Genomic DNA, 18,649 nt, shown 5'->3' with positions numbered 1-18,649 from the left:
GTACCGGCGATACTGTTATCTTTTGCAGTATCTGTTGCAAATACTTTTGCATTTATTTTGATGGTTCTGCCTGTGTGTAACAGTTGATTTCGGTTTTTCATTTATCATGATGATATACAGTATCCTTTTAAAATAAATCATGCGAAGAATACATGTTCATTGTAGCAACTTTAGAAAACACAAGAAAAAAAAATCATAGTTCAAGCCTCACTTCCTTATAGAAGTTATCATTGACCCTCAAAGTCTATATAGGACCTCGAATTTTCTCTTTCCTGCTCTCCATTGTAAGTCCTCATAGCTCCACATACTTCTTCATAGCCTCTATCACAGTTGGCAAAAAATATTTTTGTGTATATTTTTCACTCATTCAGTAAATATTTAGTATGTCAGGCAGGAGAGGGGAGGGGAGGGGTAGGCCTAAGGCCTCTGCCCAGGAGGTTAGTACCAGTTTGATTTTGTCTCCCTGGCCAGGCCTTAAGTTCCAAGAGGGCTGGGGGCTTGTTGTTCTGGCTGCCTTTGGTGTCTCAGAGCTAACCACATGGCCTAGCCACGTGGACTCAATATTTGCTGAAGGAATCACAAAATCAAAGCCTGTCCTCACTCCTCCACCCCAGGCACACCACGCTGACCGTCAGCGTCAGCCTCAGTGGGTGGACATTCTTTTAGGCACACATTCAGTCTCTCTGGAAGCTATTAGGCTCCTGGGCCCCCCTGTGGGGTCTGCAGGCCCTCTGCTCCTGCTGAGGTCTGTGATCTGGGGGATTGTGGGCCGAGAGGAGACTAGTTTGGAAGTTAGGCACAAGACCTGGGCAGAGCAGGAGAAGGGCGTGGGGCCCCAGGAGACCCAGGCAGCGATGGTAGGGGGGGATGGAAAGGGAAAAGGAGACGATGGAGAGAAAGTGCCCCTGCAACCCAGAGCCTTGTCCATCTGTCTTAAATTGTTAGGGGGTTTTCCTTTCATAATGTGATAAACGCTATCTGTGCCGGCCCCCACCCCCACCCCCTCCACCCCCGCCCAGGAACGCACAGGCGCACATAACTGTATAGATTTCAGGGGGCTTACTCGCCCTCTGCCGCTCATCCTTGAGTGCCCCGTTAAGAACCCCTGGTATTATTGTTCAATGCTCCCATTTTACCGGGGTGGACACTGAGGCCCAGAGTGGGCAAAGGGTTTGCTCCAGGTCACAGAGCAAGTCTGTAGCAGAGATGCAGAGGCTCAGAGGACAAGAATAAGGACTTCTGCCCAGCATCTAAGTTGCTGAATGCACAGGGACTACGCCCACCTGTCTGGGTGGAGAGGGGGCGGGCGACCAGGTGGGGCGGGGCTTACTCACGTTCCGCCTCCGCTGCCGGGTTCGGGGGCGGGGCCTTCCTCCAACCAGCAGCGCTCCAACATGGCTCCGCGTCTGTGCAGCATCTCTGCGGCGGCTCGGTGGCTGCTGGGGCGCCCGGGGCCCGGGGGCCGGGACGTTGCGGCTGTGGCTGCAGCGCGGTATGAGCCGGGCCGGGCCAGGCGGGGACGGCGCGCGTGGGGGGTGCACGCGTGGGGGCCAGGGTCAGGGCTTGGGGGATGGGCAGAGACTCGGGCTTGTAATCTAGTGGTTAGTGGCGGAGCCATGGGGAGGAGGTCTGTTCAAAGAACGGGGGAGGTGGGAAAGGTATGCGCAGGGTCTTTGTCCTATTGGATGCCTGGCTCTGGGCTGAGAATGAAGGGTAGGGTGAATGAGAGGGGCAGGTCCTGGGCCCTGGGGAATGGGAGCTGTCAGAGGGCAGGAGGAGTGGCCCCTTCCCAGGCCTTTGCGGTGATTGTGAGATAGTCCCCCTGGGGGCTTCTAGGAGAGGCAGCACCTCCTTTTGCAAGTTCTGGGAGTAAGAGATATGGGGAGCAATGGGAGATCCCTAAAGGCTGTGGCTGAACAGATCCTTTGCTCCCCAACCTTGAACAGTAGAAGTGGGGCAAAGGAGGCCTGAGAAAGGATGGGAGTTGCCCAGCGTCACTCCCCCTGCCATCCTGTGGCGGCACTGGGTCTGGACCCAGGCCTCCTGACACCCCTGTGCTCTTTGCACCACAACTGGTGGCCTCCTGGGAGAGGGAGGCTGGCTGGGCCATGGGCTGGGCCTGGGCTTTTGTTTGGTCCCTGCTCTGGGCTGAGGCAGGGCTGGGCCTCCCTGACTGGCCCTGGGTAGCCCCTCCCTTCTCCGTCTCTAGCACCCTGTACTTCCCCCGTCTCTGCTCTTACCACCCTGTACACACTTGCCTGTCCCTGCCACTAGAGCATCACCTCATATTTCTGTTTACCCAGCCCCTGGCACAGGGCTCACAACAGTGTATGCTCAAGAACATTGGCCAAAGAAGTGAGGACACCTGTCCCCCCACCTGTGGAAGGGAGGGGTCTGTCCTGCCCAACAGCCCAGGCATGAAGCTGCAGAGTTCTGTTAGGCTTTGCTGTGAGATCTTCTAGAGTGCTGTGCAGTGGGGGTCAGGGGAGGCTGGGAAAGAGGAGCCAGGCATGTGCTCCCAACCTGACTGCCCAGTAATTGGGGAGAAAGCTGATAACATGGAGAGAGCCTAGAGTTTGCTTGGCACCAGCACATCTAACTCAGCCTTTTTCAGTGGGGTGACCTTGCATGAGTCATTTGGCCTCTTGAAGTCTCAGATTCCTAATCTGTAAAATGGGGTTGATAAAGTAGGATGTATTTCATAGAGTTGTTGAGGATTAACAAGGCCATGTGTGCAAAGTACCCAGCCCCTGGTGAATTTGCTGCAAATGTTGCCCCTCGCCCAAACCTGTGTCTCAAGAAATTTTTTCATGAGCCCCCAAGATGTCAGGGCTGAAGGGGCTTTGGGGAGATCACCTTCTGTGAGCCCCTTGTTTTCTAGATAAGGAAATGGAAGCTGGGGGCGGGACCACACTTCCCCAGGGTTACAAAATTGGTTGGTGGTAAAGCCATCTGTGTGGCGAATAGCCAGAGGCCACAAAAGGAGCATGGGACATAAAGGCAGCCTGCTGCTCCTCACTTATCCACTCCTTAACCTTGGATGGGGCACTGAACCTCTGTGATCCTTGGTTTCCTTCTCTCTAAAGTGGGGATGGGGATCCCTGCCTGGTGTTTTTCGTAGGATTGCTGTGCAGGTACTTGGATTAATACTTATCAAGTCCCTAAAGGACTGCTTCGAAGTTACTTACTCCCTGGTCCCACCGTACTTGGGACTCCTGCCGACCCTCCATCTGCCCCGTATCTCTCTGGAGTCACCAGAGGGGCCCTCTGGCCTCTGAGCTTTGGGGGCCGCTTGGGTACAGACCCAGTGTGGGCTTTGAAATCGGATAGACCTGGATTGGAATCCTCTTGGCCACTGATTAATTGTTTTCGAATAAGGCCTGGTACATCTCTGAGCCTCATTTTTCTCAATTTTTTTTTTTTTAAGAAATCTTTTTTTTTTTTAAACGCATTGTTTACTTTATTTATTTTATTTATTTTTGGCTGTGTTGGGTCTTCGTTTCTGTGCGAGGGCTTTCTCTAGTTGTGGCAAGCGGGGGCCACTCTTCATCGCGGTGCGTGGGCCTCTCACTATCGCGGCCTCTCTTGTTGCGGAGCACAGGCTCCAGACGCACAGGCTCAGTAATTGTGGCTCACGGGCCTAGTTGCTCCGCGGCATGTGGGATCTTCCCAGACCAGGGCTCGAACCCGTGTCCCCTGCGTTGGCAGGCAGATTCTCAACCACTGCGCCACCAGGGAAGCCCTCTATTTTGTTTTTGAGCCTCATTTTTCTCAAGAACATATTGTGAGGATCAGTTCTCAGCACATAGAAAGTGCTCAGTACACAGCAGTTGCTACCGCTGCATCAGTAATGCTCTCGTTAACAGAACTTTAGTTCTTCCGGTTTGTCTTCCAAAGACAGACTTCAGGAACAATAAGCAGAAATGTGGCCCCTTTTTTTTTTTTAACTTTATTTATTATTTTTGGCTGCATTGGGTCTTTGTTGCTGCGCATGGGCTTTCTCTAGTTGTGGCGAGCAGGGGCTGCTCTTCGTTGCAGTGCGCGGACTTCTCATTGCCATGGCTTCTCTTGTTGTGGAGCACGGGCTCTAGGCACACGGGGTTCAGTAGTTGCAGCATGTGGGCTCAGTAGTTGCGGCGCACAGGCTCTAGGGCACATGGGCTTCAGTAGTTGTGGCACGCGGGCTCAGTAGTTGTGGTACACAGGCTTAGTTGCTCTGCGGCATGTGGAATCTTCCCGGATCAGGGCTCGAACCCGTGTCCCCTACATTGGCAGGCGGATTCTTTTTTTTTTTTTTTAATTAATTAATTTATTTATTTATTTTTGGCTGTGTTGGGTCTTCGTTGCTGCATGTGGGCCCTCTCTAGTTGCGGCGAGCAGGGGCTACTCTTCCTTGTGGTGCGTGGGCTTCTTATTGCCGTGGCTTCTCTTTTTGTGGAGCACAAGCTCTAGGCATGTGGGTCTCAGTAGTTGTGGCATGTGAGCTCAGTATTTGTGGCTCGCAGGCTCAGTGGTTGTGGCGCACGGGCTTAATTGCTCCACGGCATGTGGGATCTTCCTGGACCAGGGATCGAACCAGTGTCCCCTGCATTGGCAGGCAGATTCTTAACCAGTGTGCCACCAGGAAAGTCCTGTGACCCCTTTCAGCCAACTCAAAACAGAAGAGTGTTTCAGGAATGTGCACAGAGCTGAACTTCCTAGCATATCAATCTAGAGCATTCCAGAGCATTTTCATGTGGTGAGGCACCAGACCGTTGATCCCTATTGAGAGTGCAAATGTGTCTCAAAAGTTCTCATCTGGGACAGATATTTACTGAGCAACTCCCATGCTAAAAGCATTGTGCTGGTACCCTGAAGGATGGAGAACGTCAGCTCTAGGCTTCCGGTGTGGCTGGGGAGACGAGACGTATTCACATGAAAATGATGGAGGGGCTGAGGGCGAAATAGGAGAGGTTTTTTTTTTTTTTTTTTTTTTTTTGGCCGTGCCCCACATGTGGGATTTTAGTTCCCCTGACCAGGGATCTAACCTGTGCCCCCTGCAGTGGAAGCACAAAGTCTTTTTTTTTTTTTTAATTGGAGTATAATTGCTTTACAATATTGTGTTAGTTTCTACTGTACAATGAAGTGAATCAGCTATATGTATACATATATCCCCTCCCTCTTGGACCTCCCTCCCTGCCCCCCCTCCAGCCCCCCAGTCCCCGAGCCCCCCAGCCTCCCAGCCCCCCAGCGCCCCAGCCATCCCACCCGTCTAGGTCATCACAGAGCACCGAGCTGAGCTCCCTGAAGCACAGAGTCTTAACCACTGGACTGCCAGGGAAGTCCCAGGAGAGATGTGTTTATGGAAGGGGTTGAACTGGTTTTTCTAGGCCTAAGGGGCATTCTTCTTCTTTTTTTTTTTAATTTATTTAATTTATTTTATTTTTTGGCTGCATTGGGTCTTCATTGCTGCGCGCGGGCTTTCTCTAGTTGCGGCGAGCGGGGGCTACTCTTCATTGCGGTGCGCGGGCTTCTCATTGCGGTGGCTTCTCTTTGTTGCAGAGCTCTGGCTCTAGGCGCACAGGCTTCAGTAGTTGTGGCATGAGGGCTCAGTAGTTGTGGCTCGCGGGCTCTAGAGCACAGGCTCAGTAGTTGTGGCACATGGGCTTAGTTGCTCCGCGGCACGTGGGATCTTCCTGGACCAGGGCTCAAACCCGTGTCCTCTGCATTGGCAGGCGGGTTCTTAATCACTGCGCCACCAGGGAAGCCCCACCCTTGGGGCTTAATATATTCTTAATATAGTTTAGATACCAGAATCTTTGGTGTTTCTGGGATGATTTACTGAGATTACATGAAAAAAAGAAAGAAAGAAAGAAAGTTGGGACTGCCTTAGAGCAGTGATTCTCAGGCCTGAGTGTGCATCAGAATCCCTTGGCAGGCTTGTTAAAACCCAGATTGCTAGGCCCACCCCCAGAGTTTCTGTTGCAGTGGGTCTGGGATGGGGCCTCAAAACTTCTAACACGTTCTCAGGTGTTGCTAACGATAGGGAATCTTGGCTCTGTGGTCACCAAATTTAAGAGGGAATTGGGGACTTGCCCGGCAGTCCAGTGGTTAAGACTCTGCACTTCCACTGCTGGGGGCATGGGTTCAGTCCCTGGTCGGGGAACTAAGATCCCACATGCTGCGTGGGGCGGCCAAAAAAATAAATAAATAAAAATTAAAAATTAAGAAAAGGGTGGGGGGCTTCCCTGGTGGCGCAGTGGTTGAGAATCTGCCTGCCAATGCAGGGGACATGGGTTCGAGCCCTGGTCTGGGAAGATCCCACATGCTGCGGAGCAACTAGGCCCGTGAGCCACTATTACTGAGCCTGCACGTCTGGAGCCTGTGCTCCGCAACAAGAGAGGCCACAATAGTGAGAGGCCCGCGCACCACGATGAAGAGTGGCCCCCGCTTGCCACAACTAGAGAAAGCCCTAGCACAGAAACAAAGACCCAACATAGCAATCAATCAATCAATAAATCTTTAAAAAAAAAAAGAAAAAGAAAAAGAGAAAAGGGGAATTGACTCTGGAAAGCTTGGCAAAATAGATTAGAGCTAGAATCCCAAGTGGAGACATCCAGCCTTGTTTTACGGGCAGTAGGGATCCATAGAAGATTTTCAAGTGGAGGAATAGCATCACAACCATGGTGCATTACAAAATTGATGGGCAGGTTAGGAAAAAAGGGAAAGAATGGGAGCCAGGAGTTCAGTTAGGAAGTTAGGTAGGAAGAGTGATATTAGCTGCACTGCCGTGTCTGCCCCATTCTCTACAAGGCGATCCTATTGCTCTTATTTTATGGATGAGGTAAATGAGGCTCAGAGAGATGACGCTGGGCTGGGATTAGTGCTGGATTTGTCCAGAACCTGTGTTCTTAAGCACTAATTCTGCTGGTGGTGGTGGGGATGGAAAGGGCCCCTGACTCCCAAGTCCACACTCTGAGCCAAGGTCCACACTTTCGCTCCTTTCTTACCTCTCAGATTTCATCATTTTCATGCACCTGTGTCTTAGCTCCCCCCACACATCTGCACTCGTTCCCCAGACGTGGTCTGAGCATGTGCCACGTCCCAGCACTGTTACAGGCACTGGGGATACAGCAGGGATACACGAGACAGACGAGATCCCTATCCTCCTGGGGCTCTGCTTCTAGTGGGAGACAATAAACAAGGCACGTAATAAACAAAAAAATTCTATAACGTGTTAGAAGGAGCTACAGAAAAATAGAGAGCAGGGTGAGAAGAGTTGGGGAGTTCAGGGACAGGAGAATGTTGTGATTTCATTGAGAAAGTGAAATTTGAACTCTTGAAAATGTGAACCCTCGGATGCTAGCTTCAAGTTCAGACCCTGCCCTGGGATATTCTTGGGACCTGTAGAAAAGATCTTTAGAGATAGGCTGCTCTACCCTGCTCTTTTGACACGTGGGGAAACAGAGACCCAGAGGCAGGAAAGATTAGACAGTGGTGGGAGGAGATGGGAGCCCATCAGAGCTCCTGGACCCCCTCACTCCCCAGCCCCCGGGGTCCCAGGCTGTCTCTTCAGGGCTGGCCACTTGGCTGTTTATCTTGGTCAGTGCTGATGTTAATAAATTACTCAAAGCCCAGTCCTGGAGCAAAGGTCTTTGTTGACAAATAGTAGGAGTGGCTGCCCTCCCTGTCACCACCCCTTCCAGCAGAAGCAGCCTCTCTACATTCAAACCAAGGGTCAGGTCCCTCTGCTAGTGGCTTTGTTAAAAACACCTGGTTCTTCACAGTATCTACCTGATGCTAGTTCCCCAGGTTGGTGCCAGATCTGAGGTGGGGCTGACTTTAGAGGAAAGAGCTCTGGGTTTTTTCCTGAGCTCTCTGCCCCTGATTTGCTATGTGACCTGGGGACAAGTTTCTTAACCCTCCCACCTCCGACCTTCTATTTTCTCATCTCGAAAATGGGGGCATTAATAGTATCAACATTATGATATCATTACATAGATTCAGCGGGATCATGTTAAGCTGATCACAGGTCCCTGGCACAGAGGATATCCTTAGCCAACATTAGCCATAGTGAGGCTCCCTTATTCTGGTCCCAAATTTTTCACAGACTACATCGACTATCTGATGATAACTGTCTTTGTTTTTTGTTAATGAAGCAAATACACACAAAATGATAGAAAGCCTATGAATTTGGAAATACTTTAAACAGTTTTTTTTACCTTTACAAAAAATTATAATGAGTAACGAAAAGTTTAACCATCTTCCTCTTCCCTCTCCCAGGTAAGCAGTATTAACAGTTTGGGACTGGGAGTTCCCGGGCAGTTCAGTGGTTGGAACTCGGCACTTTCACTGCTGTGGCCCGGGTTCAGTCCCTGGTCGGGGAACTAGGATCCTGCAGGCTGCTTGGCATGGCCAAAAACCAAACAACCAACCAACCAACCAACAAAAAGCAGTCTGGGACAAATTGTTACTTATCTTTCTCTATGCTTATACAAATATATCACCACTTTAGGATGCTTTTTAAATTTTATCAGTCCCAGTACTTGCTCCATATTTTGGAGAAAAGCAATACTTTGATTTGCAAAACGTTTATCCTAGCCACAGAAAAGGCTTGAAAAAGGAGAGGACTTGCTGATGGGGCCCCCACTGCCAGGCTCCTTGGCTAGAAATCATCCAGCGGGAGGCTAGTGTTTCAGGCCTGGCTACAAGCTGCACCACTGCTGTTAAGTAAGATGATTTACCACCTCTGGCAGCCTAAAAGTAATCCCCACCCCTGCTGGGACCTTGTGTGGGGAGTGCAGTTATGATCTGGCAGGACCTGGTGGTTGGTCCCCCTGCTCTGAACAAGGCACGTCATTCATTCATTCATTCTCACAGCAACATAGCAATGTGCACAGGGCAGATATTTGTCAATTAAGTGTTGGCTGGATGAGTGAATGAATCTTGCCTTGTGATGCCTTTGACCCCCTCTACCTGCCTTTATCTGCCAAATCAGCCCTGGAGATTTGGAGACTGGCCAGATCACCTCCTCTGGAGAGCCAACCCAGACTTCCAGAGGCCAAGTTCAGGCTCACACATCTGGGCTCTCCCAGAGACCTCTGGCTGTAACTGTGTTCCAAGGTCCACTTCTCCCAGCAGACTGTGACCTCCTCAAGGACAAAGTGTGCTTGTCTTGGGCTCTCCATTTGTGGGGCTGGGATTGGGCACAGGCCAGGTGTAGTGTGAGCACCAGGGAGGACGGTGAGTGCAGCCCTCTCGTCAGAGGGGACATAAATTGCAAAGAAAGCACAGAGTGAAAGAGCCTGGTGTGTTCAGGGAGAAGCATAGCTGGAGAGTGGGATACACAGGTGGGGGATGGACAGGATGGGAGGCTGCCAAGGTAGGTTGGGCTGTCATGGGCTTTGGACATCAGGCAAGATGGGTGCGGGGTTGATCCTCTTGGCAGGGGATGCAGTTGTGTGGTCCAAGTGGAGGACCTCTTGGAAAGGGGTGAAGTGGAGGCAGGGAGGCTGGAGAGAGAGGCGGGAGGTGGGGCTGCCTCTCCTGGCCTCCTGAGGCTCCGCAGAGCTTCAAGAAGCGAACTGGACAGCCAGGATCTCTGTAGAAAGGACCAGGTGTGCTCAGCCGGCTCCAATGACATGACATCTTCTGGAGCTGCCATGGGATTCCGTGGCTGCATTCCCAGAAATGTGTGTCACTAGCCTTGGGGAGCAAGGCGTCTGAGCAGATGTAAGCAGGTCCCCCCTGAACTCCTCTGTCCCGCAGCTTCTATTCCAAGGACAATGAAGGCAGCTGGTTCCGTTCTCTGTTCGTACACAAGGTGGATCCCCGGAAGGACGCCCACTCCACCCTGCTGTCCAAGAAGGAGACCAGCAACCTCTACAAGATCCAGTGTGAGTGGCTGCTGAGTTGGCCAGCCCGCCCTCCCAGGGCCTCTGGGGGCCTGCAAGGCTCCGGCTGGGACTTGAGAGGGTCTGGGACATCCCGAGCTGTCCTGGGAGCCCAGGCCCTATGGGGCTACCCCCAGCACAGCTCCCCACAGACACCCCGCTCCCCCTCGCTTCACCTCCTGTTATCTGTCCTCTGTTGCAGTTCACAATGTGAAGCCCGAGTGTCTGGATGCCTACAACAGCCTGACGTGAGCTGACCCTAACCCTAACCCTCCTGTCCCAGTCCCTGCTTGGGTGGGGGCCTCTATCCCAGCGCTGTTCTCCGTGCAGAAATCCAGGGGGCTGTAGATTTCAGAGCCACAAGTCCTCTTGTGCAGACTCTGCATCTTAGAGATGGGGAGACTGAGGCCCAACTCTGCGGGCCTGAGTTGGAAGCCTCATCTCAGGGGCTCTGGTGGCTGGTGTGAGCCCTCTCCCTTCTCTGTGCCCCTCCCGCAGGGAGGCTGTGCTGCCCAAGCTGCACCTGGATGAGGACTATCCCTGCTCGCTCGTGGGCAACTGGAACACATGGTACGGGGAGCAGGACCAGGCAGGTGAGCTGCCCACCTCCCAGCGCCACTGCTGCCCAGCCCAGGTGGCTGCCCTCCACTCCCTCTGCAGCGGCACCCAGAGGGGTCTTTCTAAGTGCAGCCCCCGTCAGCTCACTCCCCTGCCCAAACATCTGTGGTGGCTCCCTCTGCCCTTGGGGTGCCCCACGAGGCTCTCGGGCCCTTCCCTGCCCAGCGTCAAGCCTTGTCTCGCCACGTCCTCCTGCTCACTGCACCATCCCACCCAGGACTTCTTTCTGTTCTTCAGATGGATAGTTTTTCCCTCTAGTTCCACGCTCTTGTTCATGCTGTTTCATCAGCCTGAAGCATTCTTTCTCCCTTGCCTCCTCTGCTTGGCTCACTCCTCTACTCACCTTTTATTTTGGTGTAGACATCACCTCCTCCTGGAGGCCTCCCCTGATTCCCTCCACCGCAGCTGGGTGAGGCACCTCTCCTGGCTCCCCAGCCCCCAGGACTTGCCTCTTCACAGCCCTGATCATGTGCCCTGTTCTGTCTGTCTCCCTGTGGAGGTGGTGAGTTCCGGGAGGGCGGGGCCCCTGCCTTTCTTCACCACTGAACCCCCGGTATGCCGTACGTGTTTGTGGAATAAAAGGGACTCTTGTCTGAGCTGGTTCCTTACAGCTTCCCAGTGGTACCCCCAGCACGCCCCATCCCACCCCAACATGCCCACCTCGGTTGGCACCAGCTGTGAGGACCCACACATGAATTTGGTTCACTCACAGCATCCCAGCCACTTAGAGGGGCCTTGGCATTTAGATCTACACTGTTCAGGAAAGTAACCACTAACCACGTGTAGCTATTTCAATTTAAATTGGGTAAAGTTAAATAAAATGAAAAATTCAGTTCCTCAGTCACACTAGCCACATTTCAAGTGCCCAGTGATAGAAATATGTGGCTCGTGGCTACCATCTTGGATGGCACAGCTGTAGAACTTTTCCATCATAGTAGAAAGTCCTTTTGGACAGTGCTGATTAGACTGCGTACAGCACAGGGAGCTCCTCTGGTGCAGCTCTGATAGAGGGTCCTCTATGCTTCCCTTGAACACTCACAGCTATGGGGAGCTCACTACCGCGTAAGCCAACTTATCTCATCCTTCAACTGCCCTGATAATTGTATGTGTTTTTTTTGTTTGTTTGTTTTTTAAATCTGTGATCTGCAGTTAGGTAGATTCTCTTAATCATTTATTCTGTTTCAGTAACAGTCACTGACACATTAATAGTGGGGTAAGAGAAAAGTTGTCTTCCGTTCCAGCCCCTACAGTTTTCCTGTTTTAGGTACAACCTAATCAGTTCCAGCAGTACTTCTTGTATTCTTCTAAGTATCTGCTAATTGAGAAATGACGTTTGAGGAATGGGAGCGTGAATTTTAAAGAATGTCCTATATTTTGTGTATCTTGAGGGGTTGTCCCCTATGTAGAATCATCTGGGGAGCAGATCCACTGAGCCACCCCCTGGGAGTAGGGCTCAGGAATCTACATTTTAATGAATTTGTGGATTCGGTTTTTTGTAAAAAACCTCCAATCCATCTTCTAGATGGAACACTATCATTGTTAGAAAATTCTTTCTTCTCATGGGCCTTGGATGCCCTCCTTGTAACTTTTACCTCTTGGCCCCCAGAATTAGGCTAATGCCTCTTCCACAGGTCAGCATTCCTGGTCTTAATAGACTGCCATCCATACAGTACTTTTGCTGTTTCCCTTGGAAAGAGGCCTTTAAACCATAGGCTCAGACCATTTTGCAGATGGGAAAATCAAGGCAGAGATGGAGTCAAAAGGCAGGTGAGCGACCAGCTGGGGATAAGTTACAAGAGTCTGAAATGCCAAGCCACTGGGCAGCCAAATGCTCTCAGCCTTAGCCTGCCCGATTGTCCTTTTGGGGACCTTGCTCCCTTGGCCCCAGCCATGCTCCCAAGCATGACAAGACTGTTCCTTCTCTTGCACACAAACTAGGTTTCTTTATTACTGGAAGATGTGTCAGGGTTTTCCTAGGGCTGCTGTAAAAAGTACCAACTACTGGTGGGCTTAAAACAACAGAAATCTATTCCCTCTAGTTCTGGAGTCCCGAAGTCTGAAATCAAGGTGTTGGTAGGGGCGTGCTCCCTCCAAAGGCTCTAGGGGAGAATCTTTTCTTGCCTTTTCCAGCTTCTAGCGGTGGCCGGAAATCCTTGGCACTCCTTGGCTCACAGATGCATTGCTCCAACCTCTGCCTCCTTAGTCACGTGGTGTTCTCCCTGGGTGTCTGTTTTCACATGGTGTTGCCCTCTGTGTCCAAGTCTCCCTCTTCTTATAAGGACATCAGTCATTGAATTTAGGGCCCACCCAATATGACCTCACCTTAGCTTGACTATCACTAGAAAGACCCTATTTCAAATAAGGTCACATTCTGAGGTTCTAGGTTGGCATGAATTTGGGGGTGGGGGTGGAGGACACTATTTAACCCAGTACAGAGACTGTGATAAAAAATGCAAACGGTACAAAGAGTTTGCAATGAAAAGTAAACCTCCCTCCTGCCTGTGAACCCCAGGCCTCAGTTCTTTGCCCCAAGGGTATCTCCTGTCACAATCTCGATAGCTCTCCATCGAGAGGTGGTACATAGACCAGCATCTCTGGATATGTTCCTCCCCCTCTAAACACACGTGGTACCATACCTCACATGCTGTTCTGTTCCTTAGTTTTTTTCCTTTAATTCAGTGTTTTGGAGTCATCCATCTCTGCCCATCAGACCTACCCCTTCCTTTGGCCCAGCCTGTCCCTCACAGGCCTGGTGGTCTGCTTTACGCATGCGCAGCTCCTAGGGTACAGGTTCACGTCTGATCCTCTTGTTGCTATTTAAAGAAGTTTGGGTGGGAGCGTTATTCTCATTTTCAAGATGAGGACATTGAGGCCTAGAGGGGTCAAAGGCCACCTGGCAGAGCTGCAGCTTAAACCTAGGTCTCCGGGGCTTGTGTCTGGCATTCTCCCCTGCGTAGTGCTGCCCCCACCAAGGCAGAGGGAACTCAGAGAGTCCTGGTGCTACAGGGAACCAGGCTGGAGCCTCCCCTTTTACATACACACCTAACCAGCCTCGGGGTAAGCAGGGCAGGGTCCCCGCAGCCCCCTGACCTGTACCCTCCTCCCTGCCCCCCAACAGTGCACCTGTGGCGATTCTCAGGTGGCTACCCAGCCCTCATGGACTGCATGAACAAGCTCAAAAACAACAAGGTATGTTGGCGTCCACTCGGCAAAGCTCTCCGGATGCTGGTTCTGGCTCAGCCCTGTGCTGGGGGCTGCCTCCATCAGCCTGTGGGACACACCGATGGGGCCGGGGCACTTCCTGGCTGCCGTGCCCAAACCACCATGCCCGCAGGAGTACCTGGAGTTCCGAAAGGAGCGGAGCCAGATGCTGCTGTCCAGGAGGAACCAGCTGCTCCTCGAGTTCAGCTTCTGGAACGAGCCACAGCCTAGAGCCGGCCCCAACATCTACGAGCTGAGGACGTACAAGCTCAAGGTGCCTCCCCCGCCAGGTCCCCGCCTGTCTCCCACCCTTCCTGCAGCAGCGCTGCTTTCCTGGTACCCTGAGGTGGGCGGGCCTGGTGCCCCAGCATCTAGATTGGGGCTTCTGGCCCCAGAACAGAGGTGTGTGTGCATGTGTGCACACGTGCACACCCAGGTGTGAGTCAGGGCCCCGTGAATAAGGTGAAGCGGCCCCAGGAGCTGCAGAGACATGACAGTTTCCCATCCCCACCCAAGAGTGGTGCTTGAAATACCAGAAGGGGGCTCATTCGCCTCCTCTGCTTTGGTTCTCTTTCAGCCGGGAACCATGATCGAATGGGGGAACAACTGGTGAGTGGTGGTGCTGGGGAGTTGGGGGTACCCTGCGCACCTGCCCCACCAAGGCCCCTGGTGGGGCACCTTTCCCAGGGCCCTGTAGCAGGGAACCCGTCATCCTCCATGCCATCTCCGGGAGATGGTGATGATCCAACCAGCGGGGTGCGGATCCTCTAGACCACTGTGGTAGAACACCCAGCCAGCGGCTGCACCTCCGTCACCCTGGTCCCTGATCATTTCTGAGAGCCAAGGGCCCTACCTCAGGCTCCTCCCTTGATGTGTAACTGAGAAACCAGCCTGGGAACACCCCGGAGGGCCCTTTGCACCGGCCCTGGCCTCTGCCCCACACTTTTCTGCCATCCCCAGGGCTCGGGCCATCAAGTACCGGCAGGAGAACCAGGAGGCAGTGGGCGGCTTCTTCTCGCAGATAGGAGAGCTCTACGTTGTGCACCATCTCTGGGGTAGGCTGGGGACCCTCCAGGACCCTCTGTGGCCCCCTTTCTCCACTCTCAGTCCATGTCAACAATGCGAATACATTAGTGCCCTTGTGGAGCTTACATTCCAGCAGAGGGAGACACCACCTCAGACATAAAGTAACAGAAAAGATAATTTTGGATTATTACAAATCATAAAGAGAGAGGGAGAAATAATGAAGAAAAATATGGGAAGCTTCATTGGCTCAGATAGACTAGAACGCCTCTCTAAGGAGGTGAAATGTAAGCTCAGCTAAAGGATGAGGAGTCAGCTGTGAATTGCCAGGGAAGGGTATTCCAAGTAGAGGGAACAACACGTGCAAAGGCCCTGCGGCGGGGAAAGGCCTTCAGGGTTTTGAGGCATGCAAAGGAGGCCTGTGTGGAGGGAGTGGGGAAGAGAGTGGGAAGATGTGGATGGGCCAGGTTAGACTGGGTCTTGCAGGCCGTGGGGATGAGATGAGTTGGGATTTATTCTTTTTCTTTTTCTCTTTTTTTTTTTTTTGGCTGCACCGCGAGGCTTGAGGGATCTTAGTTCCCCGACCAGAGATCGAACCCAATCCCCCTGCACTGGAAGTGCAGAGTCCTAACCACTGGACCATCAGGGAATTCCTGGGATTTATTCTAACTGCAGCGGGCGACTGCTGCAGCATTTCAAGCAGCATGAAATGACCTGATTTGTGTTCTAATGATTCCTCTGGCTGCCATGTGCTTTGTTGGGAGCACTTTGTAGGGGAGCAAGAGAGGATGTGGGGCATCAGGAGGTGGTTATAGTAGCTCAGGAGGGAGAGGATGGTGGCCTGGCCTGAGGTGGTGACAGTGAGGATGCTGAGAATTCCACAGATTCATTGGTCTGGAACCAATGGGACTGGTGGATGAATTGTCTGTCTGGGGTGGGGGAGGGAGAGAGGACCCCAGGACTCCAAGACTCCTGTTTGAGCAGCTCTGTGTTGCTTACTGAGACCCTTGGAGGAGCAGGTTGGAGAGTCAGGAGTGTACTTTTGGTCCTTAGAAGTGTTACCTTTGAGACACTGACACATCTGAGTGGAAATGTCAAGTGGACACTGGATAGTCAAGTCTAGAGCCCAGGGGAGAGTTTTGGGCTGGAAATACACAAGAAATGTACCAATTGGATGAGATTGTCAAAGCAGACAGTGTTTGCTAACAGCTGGAGGCATCAGGGGAGGAAGAGACAGCAGGGCAGGGTTTGGGATAACGGAAGGAGGGCCTTGTGCTGGGTACAGGCTCAGATCCTCTGTGCCTCAGGAATGAGCCTATGCCTTCCCCACAGCCTATAAAGACCTGCAGTCTCGGGAGGAGACCAGAAATGCTGCCTGGAGGAAGAGGGGCTGGGATGAAAATGTCTACTACACAGGTGAGCACCTCCTCTGAGGTCATCTGCCAAGAGCCCTATCTGAGGATGGAACCCCTCTGCAAGTAGATCTGACCTCGTTTGATTACCTCTCGTGATGGAGAACTCACTTTCAGGACAATGAGTTAGTAGGTTCCTGTCCTGGTGGCATGCTCCCCGGGATGCAGGCTGTCCTGGGTGAGTGCTCCAAGGGGCAATAACACAGCCAGGTGGTCCCTGCCTCAGAGAAGTGTTGTAGTTGAGCACACAGTGTGACCTTGGGCCTGGTTCTTCACCTCACTGATGCTGTTTTCCATCTGTAAGGTGGCAATGGTGAGAATGCCTCCCTCAGAGGGCTGGAGGGAGGGTTCCAGGAGCTAATTTATGAAAAGTGCTTGGCCTAGACTCTGGCGCAGAGGAGGCGCACAGTCAATTTTTTCGAGCAAGTTTTTTGCGTACAGCATTTGCCACTTTGCCGGGACCCCTGGGAACCACCTGGAGTCAGTAGGTGCTGATTGAGCACTCACTGTGTACCAGGGACTGTGGTGGGCGGGAGTTGGGAGGCAGAGAATGCCCTGCCCTTAAGGAACTTACAGCTGAGCTTCCACACTTACCAGCTGGTGTGCGGGAGGATGCATCTCCTGAAGGAGTTAGCGTGGTCCCAAATGACAGTGTCAGCATCCCCTGGAAGCTTGTTAGAAATGCCCAATCTCAACCCCCTCCCTCCCTGCACTGAATCAAGAGCTGCCCTTGGGCTTCCCTGGTGGCGCAGTGGTTGAGAATCTGCCTGCTAATGCAGGGGACACGGGTTCGAGCCCTGGTCTGGGAAGATCCCACATGCCGCAGAGCAACTAGGCCCATGAGCCACAACTACTGAGCCTGCGCGTCTGGAGCCTGTGCTCCACAACAAGAGAGGCCACGATAGTGAGAGGCCTGCGCACTGCAATGAAGAGTGGCCCCCGCTTGCTGCAACTAGAGAAAGCCCTAGCACAGAAACGAGGACCCAACATAGCAATCAATCAATCAATCAATCAATCAATAAATCTTAAAAAAAAAAAAAAGAAAATCTCTTAAAAAAAAAAAAAAAGATCTGCCCTTGAACGAGAACTGTAGGTAATTTGTAAGCACGGTAAAGTTTACCTTCACTGAGCAGGAGGAAAGAGTCTGACCTTCTGGGTGACCTTGGGCTGACCCGCTCTGGGCTGCAGCGTCCCCACCTGTAAAATGAGTCAGTTGAACTAAATCAGTGTTTTTCAAACCTTAGCCCTTTGAGGACACCCTCACAGCTTTTGTCCTGCCAGTTTTCTTCTGCTACAATTATTTTCTTGATCTCTTCCTTTAAATCCCCCTGCCTTGTTCTTCACCTAGCTTTGTCCTAAGCAATAATATCTGTGAAATCACTTTTAAACTGTGATGGTTATTTTTTCACATACATAGGAAATAAATATATAATTATGAAAATTTTTAAAAAGTTATTTATTTATTTATTTATTTATTTATTTTTGGCTGTGTTGGGTCTTTGTTGCTGCGTGCAGGCTTCCTCTAGTTGTGGTGAGCGGGGGCTACTCTTTGTTGCGGTGCGCGGGCTTCTTATTGCGGTGGCTTCTCTTGTTGTGGAGGACAGGCTCTAGGCATGTGGGCTTCAGTAGTTGCAGCATGCAGGCTCAGTAGTTGTGGCACACGGGCTTAGTTGCTCCACGGCATGTGGGATCTTCCCGGACCAGGGCTCCAACCCGTGTCCCCTGCATTGGCAGGTGGATTCTTAACTACTGTACCACCAGGGAAGTCCCAATTATGAAAAATTTTAAAAGCTGCCTTTCATCACAGCCTAAGTCCCCTCGTATCCCACAGTTTGGGAGATGTGGCGCTCTCCATGGGCCATTCCAGGAGAGCAGTGGGGTTTCCCTGTCTCAGCATCCCGGGCCTCCTCCTCCTTCAGGGGCTAGTTTTGGGGGGTTGGCTCACCTCAGCCCCCTCTGCCTCAGTGACCTCTGCCTCTCTCTCTGCAGTCCCCCTGGTTCGACACATGGAGTCTCGGATCATGATCCCTTTGAAGATCTCACCTCTCCAGTGATGCTGCCGCTGCCTCCACCTCCTCCCACCTCTCCCTCAGGGTAGCCATGGACAGAGGAGATCCCAGCCCTGATGTCTTGGTTTTCTCTCAGACTCTGTGGACTCTGGGGGTAGTGCTCAGCTCAGAGAAGGGGGAGCTGAAGGATGATGGGGTTCTGAGAACTCGCAGCCCTGTCCAGACCCTTCCCACCTTCCCTGCCCACCCGTTTCCCTGTGCTGGAAGCAGTTGTTAATTTCTCTGAATGAAGAACAGCAACCTTTTGTGTCTTTTCACATTTTCCCCTAAGATTCCTCATCTCAAGGCCACCAGTCCATAATCATCACCATGGAAATCCTCAGCTTTGCTTAAGTTGCACAAAAGGTAGTGTGTCCAGTGGTTAGAGGTGGGGTGGGAAGGGAGGAGGTCAGACCAGGCCAGGCTCTCAGGAATTCCCTGGTCTCTACTGGGCCACCCACTTGCTGGACAGTCT

The 18,649-nt window shown here is 52.1% G+C and overlaps 1 protein-coding gene across 1 annotated transcript; it reads left to right on the top strand.

The window, feature by feature from the left end:
* The first annotated feature begins 1,351 nt into the window (after positions 1–1,351).
* Positions 1,352–18,440, top strand: NIPSNAP1 (nipsnap homolog 1). Its single transcript, XM_082418547.1, has 10 exons — positions 1,352–1,492; positions 9,748–9,875; positions 10,075–10,120; positions 10,371–10,465; positions 13,609–13,679; positions 13,825–13,965; positions 14,269–14,300; positions 14,652–14,746; positions 16,047–16,130; positions 18,116–18,440. Exons 1-10 carry the CDS (start codon positions 1,395–1,397, stop codon positions 18,178–18,180), a joined length of 855 nt encoding a protein of 284 aa, XP_082274673.1. The 5' UTR covers positions 1,352–1,394; the 3' UTR covers positions 18,181–18,440.
* Positions 18,441–18,649: the final 209 nt, after the last annotated feature.

This window comes from Balaenoptera physalus (assembly GCF_965194825.1).
Source record: "Balaenoptera physalus genome assembly, chromosome: 12".
NCBI classification, from domain to species: Eukaryota; Metazoa; Chordata; class Mammalia; order Artiodactyla; family Balaenopteridae; genus Balaenoptera; species Balaenoptera physalus.
This window is presented reverse-complemented; position numbering and strand designations above follow the sequence as displayed.